Source organism: Nelumbo nucifera, chromosome 1 (genome assembly GCF_055504915.1).
Source record: "Nelumbo nucifera cultivar China Antique chromosome 1, China Antique-T2T, whole genome shotgun sequence".
Lineage (NCBI taxonomy): Eukaryota > Viridiplantae > Streptophyta > Magnoliopsida > Proteales > Nelumbonaceae > Nelumbo > Nelumbo nucifera.
This window is the reverse complement of record NC_142649.1, coordinates 17,129,747-17,150,550: the sequence shown is the minus strand read 5'-3', so window position 1 is coordinate 17,150,550 and position 20,804 is coordinate 17,129,747. Positions and strand designations below refer to the sequence as shown.

At 41.4% G+C, this 20,804-nt stretch overlaps 1 protein-coding gene across 1 annotated transcript; it reads left to right on the top strand.

Moving 5' to 3' along the window:
* Positions 1-8,447: 8,447 nt before the first annotated feature.
* On the top strand, positions 8,448-9,637 carry LOC148802956 (senescence-specific cysteine protease SAG12-like). The gene is made up of 2 exons (XM_088896433.1): positions 8,448-8,901; positions 9,048-9,637. The coding sequence occupies exons 1-2, from the start codon at positions 8,448-8,450 to the stop codon at positions 9,635-9,637; spliced, it is 1,044 nt and encodes a 347-aa protein (XP_088752559.1).
* The last annotated feature ends 11,167 nt before the right edge of the window (positions 9,638-20,804 follow it).

Below are 20,804 nucleotides of genomic sequence, written 5' to 3'. Positions count from 1 at the left end.
AAATTTCTTAATTAAAAATGTCAAGTCAAACACCACTACACGGCAAGGAACATAGTTGTATGCTACTTAGGGAATTGCACATGCTGCTCTGTATAAAGGATAGTCACCAAAGGAATTGCACATGCAGCTCTGTACATATGTCATTTCAGACAATGGCATGACAACTCATTTGCATGGCCTCTCTAATGATCATTTTAGGAGCTTTTGCTTCTCAAGCTAGTGCTCGTACTCTCCAACATGCATCTATGTTGGAGAAGTTTGAACAATGGATGACTTGCTATGGAGTTGTATATATATACCAGGACAACGACAATGTAGAGAAGGGGAAGCGTTTCAACATATACAAGGACAATGCGGAGCTCATAGATTCTTTCAACTTGGCCGAAGATAGACCCTACAAGTAAAGCATAAATGTATTTCCTCAATGAACTGATGAATAGTTAAAGCACTACCATTATGGGTACATAAATTTTGCAGAACAAAGGCCAGTGCTGAGGCAAGGTCAACGACATTTGCTTCGAATGTCGTCAACCTTGAGGGAGGCTGCGACCCTATGAGCACTGATCAGATCTATATGGATCCTGTCGCGTCTCTTTTTCAGGTGGGCCAAGAAGAACGTCCTACTGGTCCATACCCTTTTGACATACGTCAATTCATCCCGAACATCAACGTTTCTATGCACAACTGCCTTAACGATCCTCATGTAGCTCTTTAGATGGGAAGAGGTGTGCACCTCCCCCAGGATGTGTAGTACTATCGTGGCTTGGACCTAGCTGAGGTCGGCCCAAGGATGACTCAGTGAGGAATTTCTCCATAGAAGTTGGAGGCTTCAATTCAATTTCCTACCATAGGTCGGGGTGACAGACACCATTTGTTGCCACGATGAGTTGTACAACCATGTCAATGTTAGGGATTTGGAGATGCTCCAAGTTGAACCTCCTAATGTATTCACAGAGTGTCTCATTAGGTCTCTAAATGCTATTTAATAGGTAGGTCGCAGACTTAGGGTGCCTTTTACTGGTGGTGAAGTGAGTGGTAAATAGATTGGCGAGCTAATCCCAACTTCTTATGGAGTCGGGGACCAATCCTGAGTACCATAGCCAAGCTGTATCCCAGAGGGTTTTTGGGAAGGCAATAAATAGGCTTGCATCGTTGGCCCCGTGTAGTTGCATTAGGGCCTGGAAATTATTAGCATGGTCTATCGAGTCTATCGTTCCATTGTAGGATTCAGGGTTGGGTGCCCTGAAGTTCTTTGGTCATGGGGCCATAAGTATCTCAGGTTCTAGTCGTGAGGTGCAAGATATAGGCCACCCAGATAAGGTGTCTGCTTGGCTGCTTGCTTTGCTTTCTTATTTCTTGTCCATCACGCTCACAGATAGAGTGAGATGACTTTGCTTTGAGGTGCGGTGAGTGCATCTGCGTAGGGTGGCAACTTTTCTCGTCCTTGACAGGTACCCGAGCTCCCCAACCCGACGAAGCTATCCCTGCCCCGCCCAGCCACAATTCATATATATATATATATGTATATATATATATATTATTCATTTATTTGATTAATAAATTATAAAAACTCAAAAACATAAAAAGTAAAAAATTAAAAATTAAAACTTAAAAGACAAACTATTCTAAAAAACTCTCGAGACTTCTTGAGTCTTGACTACCACTCGATAGACAGAGGTGAGAGGACAAAGAAAGAGTCTCAAAGAACCCTATTTCTTCTTCTTTCTTTGTCTATTGTCGCCAATTGTCGTCACTCATCGGACATCAGACATCTTTGGTCGTCGACTACCACATGATAGAGGTCATAGGACAGAGAAAGACTCGAAAAAAAAAGAACTAAAAGCTAAAACCATAGTTCTTCAATCTCCCTTCATCTATCGTTGTCGATCGCAACTTGCAAAGGTCCTCACTCTCTCTCTCTCACTCTCTCTCTCTCTCTGTCTCTCGCTCTCTCTCAGTCTCGGTCTTTGTGTAATCGAGGATTCGGGTCTCAAGGATGGAGGAGAATTCCTTTCCCCAATGGGGATGGGGGATGATTTGGGGGTCAAGGTCGGGGATGGGTAATGTAATCCCTGCCCTGTTTCCATTCCTACGTCTATGACACCTTCTTTTGGATCCTTTGGAGGAACTGGTGGCTTCAGTCCCTATGGGAGTAGTAGCTCAACTTTCTACTGGGAGCTGATTTTGATTTTGGTCAGGCACCCAGTTCTCTACAAGGGGCCGGTTAAGGTTTTGGTTAGGAACCCGGTCACAGACCTGGTTGGGAATCTGATTGGGAACCCAAGCAGATGTTGTGGGAATCTGACTAGAAACCCAATCAGATGTCAGGAACTCGGTTAGAGACTTTGTTGGGAATCTATCTGGGAACCCAACCGGTTAGACACCCGGTTCTCGCTGGATCTAATGTTGTTGTTGTTGAATCTGCGGTTGTTGTGTCTATTGTTGCCCCCTATTAGGGTGGCAAACTTGTCCTCACAGGCTCTCATCTGATTGCTCATTCCGCAGATACATTACACCAGGTCATAGAACTAGCGCGTGTCGGCTTTAGTGGGAGCCACGGAGGGCTTATCTGCAGGAGGAGGCGCATTCACATGAGATGGTGTCATGGTTGGGTCTAGAGTGGGTGGGACGCCTGGTGGGGTTAAAGGCACATTTCCGGTAGTCACTGAAGGTACTTATGGTATCATTCTGAGCTGCTCGTGTCCCTTAATGATTTGATTGTTGTTGTTGTTGGAGGGCTGGTTGCTTGATGAAGACATGGATATTAGTGTAAGATGCTTAAAAATGAGAACTTAGCTTTTTTCCATGTACTCTCATAGATGGCGCCAATTGATGGTATGCGATTAGGCGGCTCTCACGTGGCAGATGACTTGGATGCCGAATCGGATGCTCACATTCAGTGGCCAAGCTGTATCATTCTGCAAAAGGCGAGAGTTAGAGTGCTCGGGTTGTTTTTACCCGGGGTGAGCACTCCGATGCTTAAGTCAACAAAGAGTTCTTAGAAGGTCTTAAGAGATTAGAGAGTGCGAGAGCTTATAATCATGCATACCTCTTCTATAGAAATGAGACCTTTATATAGGCGTAAGTGCTCAGAGACCTTCTAGTAATGGGTCTCAGGTTCTCGCAGAGATGTTTCCGTTAAGTCGGGAGAGTAATTATGTCGATTACGTAATCTGTGCAGAGGGCTTAGGTTCATCCAATTGGCTCTGATGCGTGTAATGTAAGTAATTCGGCCCAATGGTCGATTCATTAACATCTGGAGAACTCGGTCTAGCAACGGATTTGTGTGACAAGTCAGTGAGCACGCTCTGTAGGTCGCCAGCAGTACCTTTCTTTGCTCGATCAATCTACGAAGTAAGTAGCCCCTTGTTCGGAGGTCCTTCAAATCGGCCAAGATGAGGTATTTTTGGTCGGCCCCGCTAGGTGCTACCAGCCAACCTACCGAGGTGATCTGCTTACTTAGCACTGAGATATCACTTGAAAGCCACGTATCATAATATCATTTGGTGGACCAAATTACCCCTCATCACCTCCCAATTTCCTACTCACTTTTCCTACTCTTAGTCTTCTCTTGAGATAGACGCTAGCCTTTAGCTCATGGACTTAATTCTTTTCTAAAAGCCTACCATTGACTTATGTTCTTTAATCATGTCTTATGTTTTTCTAAGATGTCCACAACCACAAGGTACTTGGAGACACCTCCCATCTCTTATCAACTTAATTAATTCCATCCCATACAATCGAGAGTTGAGACACGGCCAACCTGTTTCAGCTCAGATTTCCTATCCACTCTTTACCCACCGTGAATTACATCCAAACATCTCTTAATTCAAAATAAAGAAATTAGGGGTGACAATGTTGACCCTGACCCTTTTGACCCACCCAACCCACCCGCTTCAAAACCCACCCATTTCAATAGTGGGTTATATGGGTCAAGTGATCCATTAGGGTCAAGGAAAAAGAGGGTCAGAGTGGGATGGGTCGAGGGTACCCATTGGGTCAAAAGGGGTTAGGGTCACTTGGGTAAGGAGAGGGTCGAGAGAGGGTAAGACCGTAAGAGGAGAGGGTCGAGAGAGAGTTCTGCAAGAGTTGAACTGTTGAACAAAGATCTCTGGGTTTTTCTCAGTTCTCAGTCGAACGAACTTCCACCATTGAAGATTAATCCATTATTTAAGTTTCAGATCTTTGCTCTTTGTTCCACTAGTCATTAGATCAAGTGCAAGATCAAAAGGTGTTAGGGTTTCAATCCATTTGTTGTTATTTGTTTCGCCATTGAAGCAAGTTCTCCACCATTGAAGCAAGATTGTCCTCTCTACCATTGAAACAAGTTTGTCCTCTTAGCTTCAATGCCATTGTTTCTCAGAGTTCTCAAATCTCAAGTCGCGTGTACATCAGAGTTTTGGATAGGTAAATCTTTTGACATTGCTGAACCTTCATTGATTATCTGCCTCCCATAGTCATATTGTTCAATTAAAAAGTTGAACAGGAAACATGTCTGAAACTTGTCCCTGTTGCATATATTTTGTTCCAAAAGTGCCCAAAACATATATTTACTCTCTAGTGGACACAGAAAGATCCCCATTGGTTAGGTGGGATGATTCATGGCAAGTTGAGTCATGGGCTCATGGGGATCTCTCTGTGTTGGACGACTATTGGAAGAAAAAGATAAAACAGAGAAAAGAACGAAATGACTACAAGGCTGCTGGACTGGATCAATGAATGTCTCCCTTAACTTGTTGCTTGTAATGGAGCTTCATTTATTAAACACCGCAGATTTACAGTATAGACTAATGCAAATCAACCCAGCAAGTATGTCTTCAGTTTGTTCTTTTATCAAATATCTAAGGCCGCTTGTCTTCTCGTTATATCTCGTCTAGAGGTAATGGTTTTAATTAAGTTGGGTTGACGGGAGCGTCCATTCTTGATAAGTTTATTTCTTTTATTTTGTTTAAGATTGACGATGACTTGTCTAAACTTAGATTCTAAGGCTACCATTTGCCCATGCCCATTGAATATGGTCACTATTTTATGACAATCTTATCTAATATCTAGCACTGAACCCCACATCAGTTCTGTAAATTTAAATTAAGGTCCACGGCATTGACTGATTGTTAATTAAATTGGAGCAATGGATGTCACATCTTCTACTATGCTGCACAAGTCCAAGCTCATAACAGTTGTATTGTTATAATTTATAGCCTCAAATCTGTTGCTCTATTCATTATAATATGGTTTGGTAAAGAAGTTTTCAATCAACACCATGGGATGGTCTCCAATGAATTAGGAATATTGGATAGAACAGCAAAGTTTCAGCAAACTGTTTGACTTTAAACATGACTTCATTTATAAAGAATTATCTTCAGAACTTTAAAGAATATTGATAGAACTTCTCTGTGTCATCCAAATTAAATATTTGATACTAGATACATTCATTTGGAATCATATTCTAGTTAGCTGATTTTTGAACCTATCACTCTCCATTCTAGGAGGGTGGGACACCTAAGTAGCTTACCCCAGGTTGGAACACATGGAAAGTTATATGCCCCCAAACTATGTTAGAGGTCTTGTGTCTAAGTAGCTATGAAAAGTCCCTAGTTGTCACCAATGACCCTTAATCACAATTCACAATGTGTCTAATCTTCCAAGCTCACTCTTTTGATTAAAATAACATTAGCATTATACACCAGAAATGCCACACTTCAACAACTTCAGCTTTTTAACTTCTCTGATACTTATGGTTTATAACTTTAACCCAACACAGACAAGATAAGACTTGATCATGCCCAATCTAGCTTCTAAAATCAACATTCCAAATATTTCCTCAAAATCTCTATGTTCTTTTTATTTAAATAAGGTCTATTACTTTCCTTCTTTTTTTTCTTCTGTTACAAATAGCAAGGCATGAGTTTCTGCTAGTATATTGTCACTAATTCAGAAAGTATTATTTAACGAAATGAACATTTTCACCGATCTACTAGACCAACCCATAGTTTCCTGATTCAGCTTCCTACTTGTGTGGTACAAGTTGGCCTTGATTCATAATGAAGGAAAATTACAAATTGGGGTAAAGCATGCACAAGCCATAATATTTTATTTATTTTGTTTATAATTAAGGAACAAGTTAATTACTTGCTTTTGTAAAATAGAAAAATAAGTAAGTTGGTTGACAAATTTCGTGATATATTTAAATTTTTAGAACATAATTTCGTGATATATTTTGTAAAAATATAAAGTTATTTTTTGTGTTTTTAATAAATATTTTAAAGTTATTATTTAATTTTGTTAGAATATTTAAATAATTATTAAATTTTTTAATCCAAACTTTCTTTAGAGAGATATAGATAAAAAGTAGGGGAGAGGATAAATAGGAATTAGAGATAATTTAGGAGAGAAACTCTCTACTAAATTAGAGATAATTTTGGGGATAAATTGGAATTAAAGATAATTTAGAAGATAAATAGGAATTATAGATAAGTTTGGAGAAAGCGGGGGATAGTGGGGGATATAGTCATGGAGAAATTTTAGAAACACCCCCTCTCTCAGCTGGAATTCTCACCAGCTTTCCAAAATCTGTAAAAAACTCTATAAATTTCCTAGTTTTTATAGGATTTGCACAGGGACCATCAAAGGTCACAATATTGAATTTAACTGGGAAAATGACACATTTTGACTATTGTAAGGCCCAAGTAACCCTAAAATGATGCTCGTTGAGGCATCAAAATATAGAGTTATCAAGAACCAACGAGGGCTCGACTACCTACGTTTGCCCCCCAATGGAGGTTCCTTTGTTTTGGTTGTTTTTTGGGGATGACATGTTGAGTTTATGACTAATGTGGTGAGAGGTTGAACTGGACTTTTTGTTTAGGTTCCCACAAATGGTGTCAATTAATGGTGATCTTATCACCTAACTGCCCTACTGGAGAACAACTCAAACGAGTGGTGTTGAGGTTGACAGACCGGTATGCAGGAAGAAAGATATCAGAGTACCTGGGGGTTTCGACTTCAGCTAGGCACTCCGATGCTTATGTTAGCCGAGTTTAGTGAGCAAGAAAGCGAAGGGAGATTCTGAGAGCTAGAGAGATAAAATGCAATGAATGACGAGTACCTTGAGAAGGCATGGACGACATGCCGCCATTTGTTTCGGAACCGATAGGCATACTAATCGCATAAGGATAATGTGTCATGTTTATCGGTAACCCAGAGGTCGGCCGGCTACTCAAGTCTTTGTCTACCCAGGTCAGGGAGGTCAAGTTGTCATCCAAAGTCACCAACTCATTCTCCCGAGGTGATGTGCTCCACTCTGCTGTGGAGTGACTTGCTGGTCTTCCATCAATCGAGACGTAGGTCGAGCTGGTCGGCTTGGGCAGACTTGGTGGGTGCGACCTGCCTCCATATGGCGCTGACATGTCATTAAATGGTTTGGGCTAGCCACATGGCTCTTCGTGACCGAACGGTTAGATCACCCCTCATCGATCACTTATCAATTACACGTATACGAGTGTTTATATACGTGTAAATGGACACTTGCGAGAGAGTGAATGGAAGTACAAGACTAGGAAAAAATAGTTTCGAACTCATTAAACATTGAATAGTTTGTGGTCCAGGAAAGAGTAACATTGATCATGATTGCGTCCCCTGAGTGCTAGAAAATATGTTCCCCAATTTGCGCATGTAATGGATGCCACTCTCTCATATGACATGAGGAAAGTTCTTACTAAATGTTACGGTTCAAGTTGGATTCTCCAATTAATTGGGTGCAAAAGCCAAGGAACCTCTTCGGCATTTGTCTCAATGTGTAGTTTTCTTAACTTATATTTGTGACGATATCACGGGTGGGTTATCAACCTGTTCAACTCGGATTGTTGAACCATTGACCTACAACCTGGAGGAACAAATGGGTCAACAAGTTCTATTTTTAAATTGGTCAATTATAAATAGCATCAAATATGCCAATTTGTATTGATCAACCGAAAATGATTGAAGAAGAAAGTGGAAACATTAAACACAACCTTAATCTCCAACTCTAGACCATCTCAATCATCATATAACTTTATGAAGTCTGAATACTTACTTTTATTCTAATAGTTTTTGTCAGTCACATCTGTTTTATATGATGTATAAAGGACACTTGTGACAGACCGAACGCAAGTATAAGAGTAAGTAAATTAAGTTGCTTTTTGTCACGGTTCCGTTTCCAAAGTGCAAGAAAATATGATTCCCCAATTTGCGCATGTAATTCTTGCCACACCCCCTGCACGGCAAGTAAATTAACATAGTTTGTATTGTTCTACTTGGGGGGAAGTGCATGCAAATGCAGCTCGATCGATCTATATAAATGAAAACCACAAAAGGAGTTGGACATCGATCCTCAATTGCTTAGCCTTTAATTTGTTCTCCTCTTATTCATCATCATATAACTAGTTAATTATCAGTTGTTTCAGACGACAATGGCCAGCTGTCAACTCATCACCTGTGCCATGGCCTCGCTATTGATCATCATTTTAGGAGCTTCTACTTCTCAAGCCAATGCCCGCACTCTCCAGCAAGCATCTATGTTGGAGAGGTTTGAGCAATGGATGGCTCGCCAGGGAGTTGTCTACCAAGACAATGTAGAGAAGGAGAAACGCTTCAACATATTCAAGAACAATGCCGAGCGCATAGATTCGTTCAACTTGGCTGGTGATAGACCATACAAGCAAAGCATAAATGTATTTGCTGACCGGACCGATGAAGAGTTAAAGCATTACCGTAATGGCTACATAAATTTTGCACAACAAAGGCCATCATCAAAATTTCCCCATGGCCGCAGTTTCAGTTACGAAAATGTGACTGATGTTCCGCCAAGTCTAGACTGGAGAGAAAAAGGAGCTGTTACCCCCATCAAAGACCAAGGCCGTTGTGGTAAGTGGCAATATATATATATATATATATTTTTTTTTTTCTTTTCTACCAAGTATATATATAATTTGGGCTGCAAGGGCAACTAGGGTTCAAAGCATTACAATACGTACAATTCACTAACATAGCAATCAATTCAATATATATAGGATGTTGTTGGGCATTCTCGGCAGTGGCAGCAATAGAAGGAATTATCCAAATCAAGAAAGGCCAACGAATCTCCCTTTCTGAGCAACAGCTGGTTGACTGCAACACTGAAAATAATGGCTGTAATGGTGGTTGGATGGATACTGCATTCCAGTATATCCAACAAACTGGGGGAATTAACAGCGAAGAAAACTACCCTTACAGAGGAGTGCAGGGAATGTGCGACACAGAGAAATCAGCATCCCATGCAGCAAGTATCAGTGGATATGTGGACGTCCCATCAAATAATGAGAATGCGTTATTGAAGGCAGTAGCAATGCAACCAGTTTCTGTCGCAATAGACGCTAGTTCCAACGACTTCCTCTTCTACTCAACTGGTGTTTTTACAGGGGAATGTGGAACTGATTTAAACCATGCTGTTACAGTGGTTGGTTATGGTACAAGTGAAGAGGGCATGAAGTACTGGCTACTCAAGAATTCGTGGGGCACTCAGTGGGGAGATAAGGGATATATGCGAATCCAACGAGATGTTGCTGCCTCAAATGGTGGCCTTTGTGGCATTGCCATGAAAGCCTCTTATCCTACCGCCTAATTAAACATCTATCAGCTATACTAGCTAATAAATACATGCATGCATGGTGATAATTGATATCGCTCGGAGTTTATATATATAAATTACAAAGAAGTTGCTCTAGGAATATGTTATAACGATGTCATTGAGTGGGTTTGTTGTATTGAATGTTCCGTATTACTCAAGTATTAAGAGTTAACTATTTGTCATTGATCGTGTAACTTAAATTATATATACTACTACTGAATGTTTACCTATATAAGGTGTACGTATTTGATATATATATGATTGTTGTTATCACTCTCGACCATTTGTGTGTGGAGTCTTCATCATCTACTAGTTTGTAGATGATGTTACCGGGAATTAAGTATTAATTTACCCTTAATCCCACCTCTCTGTTAAAAGGAGATTAATGCGAAAATTAATTAACAAGAATGAAAAAGTACCCATGTTGGTTAAGAAATTTATGTAATTGATGTAGAGTTGACTAAACTTTATAGCAGCAATCGATCCCAGAGCTTAGGAATGGTGTCTCTTGAGATTTATGGACGAGCAAAGGTCTTGTAACTGCTCCTTGATGCGAAAGGATGGATATCTGAGAAGGGCTCTGTTTTTCTTGAAGGCTAGGATGAAAACACTGAGAGAAATTTCGGCATTTTCAATTGGTTCTAATCTGAGATTGAAACTCTTTCGCAAGTTCCCTTCTTTTTTTCGTTTTTTTTTTTTAAGTTTTTTACGTGCAATGGTGTTATTTTCAAATTTGTTCATATCAGATTCTAGTCTGACATCTCAGTAGAAAAAATGTAATTTTAAAGTTGCAATAATGGCCTTTACGTCAATTTCTTGGGTCAAGAGGGTTACATTGGGATTTTTTGGTTTACTTAATTTGTCCTAATTAGTTTAATATTGGGCCAAGGGGGATTAGGTTAAGGGCTGACGTCAGCCCTCACTCTTTTGAGTTCTTAGATTGGGATACATACAAGTGTGATTTAAGGGTGATTATATCTGTGTGTGCGCTAGCTTACACAGGACTTTGAAGACAAGTTAGAAATCAAAATTATATATGCAGCAGTAGGCCGTAATTGTGTGCAGAAGATAAGAAAACACAACATTAATTTACCACTTGAGTAATGGGGCTTCTGTTTCGGATCATCCATCATCAAATGAGCAATCTCCGTAGTCTGCTCCTTATCAACTTAATTATACTCCATAATCAAGACACGACCAAGTGAGACAAAGTGATCATAATTTGTGGCGTTTTGTCATGGTTGTGTCTTTTGTCAGAGAATTCATCTGAGTGGGTGATCATAATGCTAGGATCAGCCTCTTTGTAAGATAAAGCAAATGACAGGTTTACATTCTCTCTAATGGAAACCTAAACTACCGCCAATGTACCTCACAGGAGGTTTTAATTCTCGGAATTATATTAATGTTTTATGAAAAATGTTTGCAAAATGTTTTAATTCTCCGAATCCATCCAAACAGAGAGTGTGACATTGTACCTTACAACAAAGGGAGAGGTCATTTCTTGTCGAGTACTGTTGTGACCATTATGGTCTGAGAGGTTAAGTGTAAAAGACCATTACAACGTTGATTATCTGAGGGTCTTTATCTTACCTAAGTCCATTATCCTTGGATCTTCATAAGATAGCTGAATTCAATGATCATTTAAGTGTAAATGTTGGTCCCATATTGAACCCAAAGTGATGTGGTCATGGGTTTACTACATTTAACAATAAATTCGGCCAAGCCTTTTAATAGAGGCTGGGCTGAACCCATGTGGACTTATGTGAGATCATTGTGGGGTCGCACGCCATAAAAATTAGGCCTGAGCTGTCCATGCAACATCTTGGGTCGTGATCCTTTGAAGGAAATGGGCCTAAGGCCTATAATTAATAAGATTAAGTAAACTGTCACATAACAAATTAAGTTGTCCTGTACTCTAGGTCAAATCTGGGTTAGGAAATGGGTATAGAGCACCCACCCTCTTAAGAGGATAAGGCTTATCTCTTAATAGATTCTAGATCCAAATTAGATTTGGATAATCTCCTAATTTGATTAGGAGAAGTGCTCCATAAAGAGATAAAAGAAGAAGACAGTGAACTAGAGTAGAACACCACTCTTTCTTGTTCTCTCTTCTATTCTTTTGTCTTTCAAGATACCCTATCACGACTTAGGCATTTAAGGATACATAGAGATCACTTTTCTTCTGATTTTTTTAAGAAAAATTCAGATGAACTTTAGGCTCACCATCCCCACTTCGATCTAAGTAGTTGGGTTGCAGTTTTGCTGAAAATTATGCTGTTGAATCAGTTTCACCTACACACTGCGCCATCTTCAGTGGAGAATGGCTTTGGGACTGATTTGGGCATGAACTTCCACCATGGGATCTGCATTTGTGGTATCCATATTAAGTATAGATTTCCCTCATTGATTGGTTTCAAATCTGGTCCAGTTCAATGCAAGACCAATCATGAAAAATACAATTTTTCAAAACATAGGGAATTCAACTCCCAAAAGGATTAATAAATTTTTGAAATTTTGCCCAGCCATCAAGCATGGTTCGGCCATCCATATGATGGATCCTAACCCTTCCAACAGTGATATCAAAGTCAGGTTCAGCCCTTGGACTAAACCAAACTAGATTTGAACCAAAACTCAAATCGGCAAGAACTAGTCTAGCCAATTTGAGCAGTTAGCAGAAATCTCTAAGAATTTGATTCTCAAAGTGGGACAATGATCTAAAATTCTTATAGATATATTCTGATATATTATAGAATTGTTTTATTATGGATTCTTGAAAGTGTATTGGAGATCGAACTCTTGATGGTGGCAAGATCGATGCACACCAAATTTATTAATTTGATTTTTTGGTCTGTGATTAATTATTTTTTTCTAGAAAGAATGTATTAAGTTTTTCTTATGTAAGCAATAGAAATTAAGGTTTTTTTATTTTTTTACATCAGAGAAATCGTTGGAGCTTACAGAGAAGATAGAGATTGCATATAGAGATCGATATGCAGATTGTAGTTTCGTAGGGATGAAGCATTTGTCCTAATTGGATTGGACTATCACACTATCAACCCTAGCTATTTTTTTTTCTATGTATTTGCTTCGTGTACTCTTTCTCCGACCCACCTGGCTTAGATCTGAGAAGTGTACCGCATTCCCAAAGAGAACAAACTGAGGTGTCCTAGGGTCAGGGAGAGGGCCACTTCGGCCCGTCTCGAGGAGATTTGTGTGTGCATCCATAGTTTGATTTTCAACCTTAGGTTCCCTTTAGATCTGGGGGTAGTGGTCGTCCTGAGGTGGCATCGAGTCCTACCTGTTCAGTTGATGCCGAACTCATTTTTTTACCTGGTCGGGTTACTTGTTCTTCCTTGTTTCTCTTCTTTTGTACTAACTATTCAGAGCCCTGCAGTTGGTTTGACCGGTCGTTGTCCTTGTCAACTGCCTCCACAGTTTGCGATGATTTTATTAGTCATGAGAGATTGAGAACGCCTAGTTGAAGCGCGGAGTCGAGGAGAGGGACAAAATTGTCCGCAAGTTGAAGGGATGCATCCAAGATATCAAGGAGGCACGGGATGTGCTGCGGAGGGGGCTCAAGGAGGCCAACGCGAAGATAGCTTGGGCAAAAGAGTAGGGTGTCTCTAAGTATAGAGCTTTAGAGGCTCATTAGAACGAGTTGGATTCAGTCTCTATCAGCGGAGGGTGATGCGTCAGTACCCAGAGGTGGCTGGTGTCGTTCATGGGTTCAGCCCATTTGATATCAAAGAGTCTGATAGTGGAGATGTTGTCGTTGCCGATGCCTAGGACACCCCCTAGTAGATAGTTCATGTGTTGTCTCTACCCTTTTTTCTGTTGTACACAGCTTGGTATGTCGAGCTTATAATCATTGTATCCACTTTTTCATTAATGGAAGTTTGGTCTTTTGGCCAAGCACTTTCTATGTTGTTTTTCCTTTCCTTTTCTAATATGATCCGTTTCGGAATTAGGTTGGTTGATAGGAACCATAGGTCGTGCTTCTGTACTTGCTCTTAGGTTAGTCGGGGTTTCGAACATGTTGTTGTGGCTGGGGTCTTCGGCTCAATGGCCTCGGCCTCATGTTTTCCAAGGTCTTCGGCCTTTGTCGACCGAGGTCTTCGTCTTTTATTCTCGCCGGCTGAGGTCTTTGGCTAAGGTGTTTCCAAGCTCTCAACATTACCGGGATACTCGGTAGCACCTAGTCTTGGAGAGCTTCACACTCTTTAACTGGGCTAGTCGTGGTCCTTAATTAGCTCTGCTTCAACTATGAGTCGGGAGGGTGCACGGAGTTCGACAACCATCCTCTTGCCATTTTGTGGCAGAGACATCGTTCCCACAAAGCCCATCGGGGGATTGTTTTGCCCTCGACTATCTGTGGTCCGTTGGGTCTTTCATGAGTTTGCCGTCATGTTGTGATCGTTGGTCAACATAGAGTTCGGTCATTAGAGTTTGTCCGGGCTGTGTGTAGGCGTTTGGCCATTTATTCTTGAAGAAAATTCTTTGTTTACTGAATTTGTACAACTTGGTCACGGTTAGTGTTGGGCCTAGCATGGCCCATGTGCCGTCGTGCCGTGTTGTGCCAGGCGGTGTATAGCATGACCCAATTTACACCTCTACTTTTATTATTGGCCAGTAGTAGCCTTGTTCATGGATCTTTCAGACAACATACTCGGCCTCACTAGGACGGAGACATCACAATCAAGGGTGAATGACTTCCTTGCACAATTATTCGCCAATTATGATGTGACGATTTGACTTATGTCTGACATTCCAATCTGTGTTAGAATCTGAGGGCAACTCTCCATGGTGTAGTGATGAGAATGAAAATTATCATATCTTTATCCCTTAATATTCAGTCTTTTATACTTATTTAGTGCCTAATTGGATTCACTATTCTTATATTTCAATTTAGGGCACGAAAAGAGGCATTAGGTGAAAAACAAGGCTAATCGGGTAATTTTGCACAGTTTCAGCGCCGCGTTGTAATTTTGGTATAACTCTTCCATCCGGACTCCGATTGAGATGATTCAAAATGCATTGGAAAGATAAGGAAAAGCTCTAAATTGGGCCCCGATTTTGAGTTTTGATAGATTCGGACTACATCGATGTCAAAATCGGGCCCGAAGTATCTTCAAATTCATAGAGAAGCTCAATTCGCAGAGAGCCCCAGATTGCAGCAAAGCCCAATTCGCAGAGAAGCCCCAGTTCGCTGGAGAAGACCAGCCCAATTCAGCATGCAGTAGTAGGGCCCACTCATCATTCCTAATAGAATTCGGCTAAGAGTCTTAATCAGATCTGATTTTTATTGTAATCTTAAAGAAAGAAAAGAGTTAGAGTCCAACTTAATTAAGAGTTTCTATTTAGAGATAAGGATAAGATTAGATCTGAATTAGGAAATAGGATTTTCTATTTTTGAGAAAGAGAACTCCTAAGAGGAGCTGAAAACTGCTCCCCCCTAAGGCTATAAAAAGGGGGGCGGACTAGCAAGGAGGCATCATCAAATCTTGGAAACAAGAATTCAGCAAGAAGGGAGAAAAGAAGCAGAATACGCCCCCCCTCATCTGGAAGCTACGATTTCTACATGAAGTGTGTGTAAGCTTTTGATTTATGGTTGAAAGGTTAGGGAAGCTTTGATTCTTAAACATTGTGAGATCTAATTGATTTTTATTTCAGTTCATTGTTTATGGGTATTCATATGTTTTCTGGGATTTCCTGTGAGGATTATTTTTATTGATTAAGCAAGATGGATCCCGTGCTCATTCAATGAGAATAATCTATGGCCGATTGAACTTCCAACTTCGTATATGATTGGTAGGTTTAATCATGGTGGAAACTAACATAAATTGATTATGGACAAGTTTTCGATTTATGTTAGGAGGATATATGATCTGGTTTAAACAGTCCGAGCTTGTGAGATCGCTGACCAGAATTGGGTCTCTCCCCTCTTAATGCTATTAATAGATTAAATCCTAAGAGCTTGTTTAGGACTGTCTATTAATAAGAGAAGCAATCAAAGATCTTGTTTTGGTTGCTGAGAAATACGAGTAGAGGCTGGCTGTTAGAGCTTGTTAATGGCTATAACCAATTTATTCATAAACATATGAATTTATCCTTGCATTTATGATCAATGATAAAGAATCAAGGCTGAACTTGTCCCTTCAACCAGAAGCTATCTCCCATCGATTTAATCCTTGCTTTATTTTATTTCATTTTATTTTCCTTATCTTTACAACAACCCCCTATTTCATTTTCTTGGAAATAAATCCACCCAATCCCTGTGGAGACGACCTTGCTCATCACTATATACAAAAATATTTAATCTGAGCAGGACTTTTATTTTTTGTTGGATTCGACACCCACCATGTAGATACACGAAAACTGAATCCATCTTGCTCAGTTCTATGACTTGCACAGGAGCCATCTCCTCTTCTATCGCCCTCTCTATGTTGGGGCACAACAAGTCTTCTACGTATGTTGTCCTCTTAGTGTTGTCAGTAGAGCCGACAGCTATGAAAGCGCGTCATCCTGTGCCTTCTTGGATCTCGGTATTTGGTGGATGGATAAAGTATCAAACTGTCTAATTAGCTCACACACCTTCACCAAGTACTTAAACATTGAAGGATCCCGAGCTTCATAATGTTCGTTCACTTGGTTCACCACGAGCTAGGAGTCAGTACATGCCTCTACATTCCTCACACCGACCTCCTTCCTGAGGGATAAACTGTGTAGAATTGCCTTTACATTCACTTGGTTACATATCTAAAATTTCTTTAATTTTCTCAGGGTTGGCTTCAATGCCACGTCGAGTGACTATGTAATTGTGGAACTTGCCCGATGTGACCCCAAAGACACACTTGTTTGGATTGAGCTTCAGGTTATATTTTCTTAGAGTAGCAAACATTCTTTAGAACAACAAACATCATCTACTTAAACTTTTACTTTATTTCCAATTAAATTTGAAAAAGAAATTGTTTACAAGACGCAAGTAGGTCGCCCTGACATTCTTTAGGCCAAAAGGCATGACCTTGTAACAATACAACCCAATTTCAGTTACAAAAGTTGTTTTCTCTTGGTCCGCTGGATCCATCTAGATCTATTTGTAGCCGGAATAAACACCCATTAATCTCAGCAGCTCAAACCCCGAGGAGGCATCTACCAATCTGTCCATCCTTAAGAATGGGAACATATACTTTGGGCAAGTTTGTTTCAGGTCTATATAGTCGACGCACCTTCGCCAGTTCTCATTTTCCTTTTTCACGATCACCATATTCGTTATCCATCTCGGGTACTCTACTTCTCTAATAAAGTCGGCATTGAGGAGCTTCCCAACCTCCTCGTCAATTGTCCTCCACCTCTCTAGGGTGAAGTTCCTTTTCCTCTGCTTTAAAGGTCTAACCAAGGGATCTACGTTAAGTCTATGGATAATAACAAAGGGTTCTATGCCAGGCTTGTCGGCAGGTGACCAGGAAAATACATCAATATTTGAATGTAAAAAACTTACCAATTTAGAGCGTAGAGGTTCATTGAGTCATGAACCAATCTGGATTGTCTTCTTGGGCTCGATATCTTAGACCGACACCAGGATGACATATTCCAATGGGTGAGCTCTATCCTTACCGAGCTCTGGGAGTAATTTTAGGTCGACTGCCAATGACCACTTTTCCTTGCCTTTCAAGGCCACCATGTAACATTTCGGGGACTCTAGATAGTCCCCATACACTACCCCAATTCCATTCTTAGTGGGGATTTTTTTGGCCATGTAGTATGTGGTTACCAAGGTTCGAAGTGTGTGCAGCATAGGGCGACAAAGAAAAACATTGTATGATGAAGGTGTGTCCACGGCCAAAAGATTATGGTCAAATGAAATCTTGTTTGGCATCGTCCTCACTATAACAAACAGCTTAATCCTTCCTAGAGGTTAGACGATGTCCCTGTTGAAACCACCCAAATACATGTCAGTAGGGAAGAAATCCTTCCTTTGTAGATTCATCTTCTCGAATGCCTCCATGAATAAGATGTCCACCGAGCTTCCACTATCCACCAGGATGTGCTTCACTTCATAGTTATGGATGATCAACCTCATTATGACCGCGTCATCATGGGTTAGTGAGCCCCTTTCTTGTCATCATCGATGAAATAAATCACCTCCTCTATCCTTATTCTCTTGGAGGGCTTCACTTTGTCATTGCTCAAGTTGTGTCCTTAGCCTCTACTATTGACCCACCTGTGATCTTGTTGATCATCCCGATGAGTGCCCATTCATTCTGTTGGGGCTGGTCTCTTTGTGGGTTCCTCAACAGCTTGGTCCTCCTTAATGAATTTCCACAAGTGCCCCCCCTCTCCTTGTGATAGTGGCAGTACTGGTCCGGATTCCTATTCTCAAAATTTCCCTTCAAGTGATTTGACCACTTCAAGCAATTGAATGATTTAATATTCATTAAGATCTTCCCCCTCCTCGCGTTCAATGGTGTGTAGCTTTTGTACATTATAGGGGAGTCCTAAAGCGTCTTGTCAACGACCTGGAGCGGCAAGGGATGACTTTAATCGGCATTTCAGTGACTTGGAGCACCTAGGCAACCTGTTGCCTCTACAACTGTGCTTGATCCATCTAGATCTTCTGGATCCATCTAGATTACAAAAGTTGTTTTCTCTTGGTCTGCTGGATCCATCTAGATCTTCTAGAAACCAGAATAGACGTCCATGAATCTCTACAGCTTGAACCCCGAGGTGCAATCAACTAGTCTATCTATCCTTAAGAGTGGGAAGATATAGTTTGGTCAAGCTTGTTTCGGGTCTGTATAGCCGATGCACATATGCCACTTCACATTTGAGGACCTTCCCAACCTCCTTGTCAATTGTCCTACACCACTTTGGGGTGAATTTCCTTTTCCTCTACTTTATAGGTATAACCAAGGGAACTACATTAAATCTATGGGTAATAACAGAGGGGTCTATGCCAGGCATGCCGATACGCAACCAAGAAAATATATCAATATTTGAATGTTAAAAACTTACCAATTTAGAAGCGTGGAGGTTCATCGAGTTGTGGCCCAATCTGGATTGTCTTCTTGGGCTCGATATCTAAGATCAACATGAGGATGACATCTTCCAATGGGTGAGCTCTATCCACGCCGAGCTTTGGGAGTAGTTCCAGGTAGACCTGTTCTTGGGCCAGGCTCAGGCCTAGCTTTTGCCAAAATTTGAATGAGCCCAGCTCGAAGCCCGAGCATGACATAGTGTAAAGTCAGGTCCAAAACCCGGCCCATGAACAACACTATTTCTAGGTCAACTGCCAATGGGGGGAGTCCTAAAGCGTCTTGTCAATGACCTGGAGTGGCAAGGGATGACTTGAATTGGCATTTCAGTGACTTGGAGCACCTAGGCGACCTGTTGCTTCTACAACTGTGCTTGCTAATTCTTTTGCCTTGGCCATTATCAGGTTCCTTCCTCTTGCCGGCTCCGACAAGCTTTTCGTGTGCATGAAGCATTTCCTCGATGTTCATATATTTTTGGGCATGCATAAGGAACTTCCCCTTATTCTTTGTGAGGTTCTTCACAAGCAACCTTCTCAGGTGGGGGTCTCAGACGTCATGGATTGTTGCGGTCATCTATATAGCGGGGTCATGGTTCTAGATATACAGAACACTGCTATACCGTAATTAGGTAGTTGGATGTCTTCGAGTGACATCGGTTGGTAGCAAAGTGTGTCGTAAACAGGTTGACAATCTGGTCCTAGGTCTTAGTGGAGCTCGGGCCAAGCTTGAGTACCACATTTGGGTATCCTGGTGGAATATGGTTGGGAAGGCAAGGCATTTTCCTGCCTCATTTTCTTCATGCAGCTACATCAAAGCCTACAATCTGTTGATGTGGTCAACGAGGTTAGTCATTTAGTCCTAAGTCTCTAGGTTCGAGGCTAAAAAATTATTAGGCCAGGGCTCAGCAAGGATCTTGGCTGAAAGGGGCAAAGCCCAAATGAATTGAGGAGCAGTCGAGGTGTTTGATAGGCTGACTTCTTGTTCTTTAGGCGGGCTTGTCTGACGACCATCCACCTCAGGACCGAGTCGGCTCTTGATGGGATTATGCCTTGGGTGCCTCCTACGCCCGTTTTGCTTGGACCCCAATGCTGAGGCCATGTTGTCCAACCTGACCGAGGTGGTTGCCCTACTAATTTCCACGTTAGGGGCGTAAGTGGTGTCTTGTGCTTAGGAAGTCCAACTCCTAGCAGGGTTCTCTGAGGCGTTGAGAAGACAACAATTATCATCTGGTGGGGTTACTGACTTGTTGACGTTCTGGTTCTTGGGTGGTGGCTGCGTTTGCAATGACATCTGGGCTGCATTGGCCCAAGAGCGGTGAAGTGCTGCTTCCAGGACTACATGCGCAGGTCCATGCTTCAGACGTTCAACATCAACTCTTGAAACTGTTAATGATCTACACTGGTAGGAACGACCGATGGCTCGACTACTTACGTTTGCCCCCCAATGGAGGTTCCTTCATTTTGGTTGTTCTTTGGGGAAGACATGCTGGGATTATGACTAATGTGGTGAGAGGTTGAATTGGCTTTTTCATTTTGGTTCCCACATATGGTTTCAATTGATGCTGGGATTATGCCTAACTTCCCTACTAGAGGACAACTTGGACTAGTGATGTTGAGATCGACGGACCGATCTGCAAGAAGAAAGATATTAGAGTACCTGGGGGTTTTGACTTGAGGTAGTCACTCCGATGCTTGAGTTAGTCGAATTTAGTGAGTAAGAAAGCGAAGGGAGACTATAGGAACTAGAGAGATAAAATGCAATGGATCACGAGTACCTTGAGAAGGCATGGACAACATTCCGCCATTTGTTTAGGAACCGATAGGCGTACTAATCAGATAAAAACAATGCATCATGTATGTCGGTAACCCAAAGGTCGGTCGACTACTCGTCATCGGCAACCCGGTCAGGGAGGTCAAGTTGGCATCCAAAGTCATTGGCTCGTTCTCCCGAGGTGATGTGCTCCACATCGCTGTGGAGCAATCCGCTGGTCTTCCATTAGTCGAGATGCAGGTCAAGCTGGTTGGCTTGGGCTGACCTGGCAGGTGCGACCTGCCTCCATATGGCACTGAGGTGTCATTAAACGGTTCGGGCTAATCATGTGGCTCTTCGTAACTGAACGGTTAGACCAC

Excerpts from the sequence above, each read along its gene's own strand:
- LOC148802956 (XM_088896433.1), top strand. The coding sequence starts at position 8,448 with ATGGCCAGCTGTCAACTCATCACCTGTGCCATGGCCTCGCTATTGATC. Across the intron at positions 8,902-9,047 it reads CAAAGACCAAGGCCGTTGTG|GATGTTGTTGGGCATTCTCG; the intron begins GTAAGTGGCAAT and ends CAATATATATAG.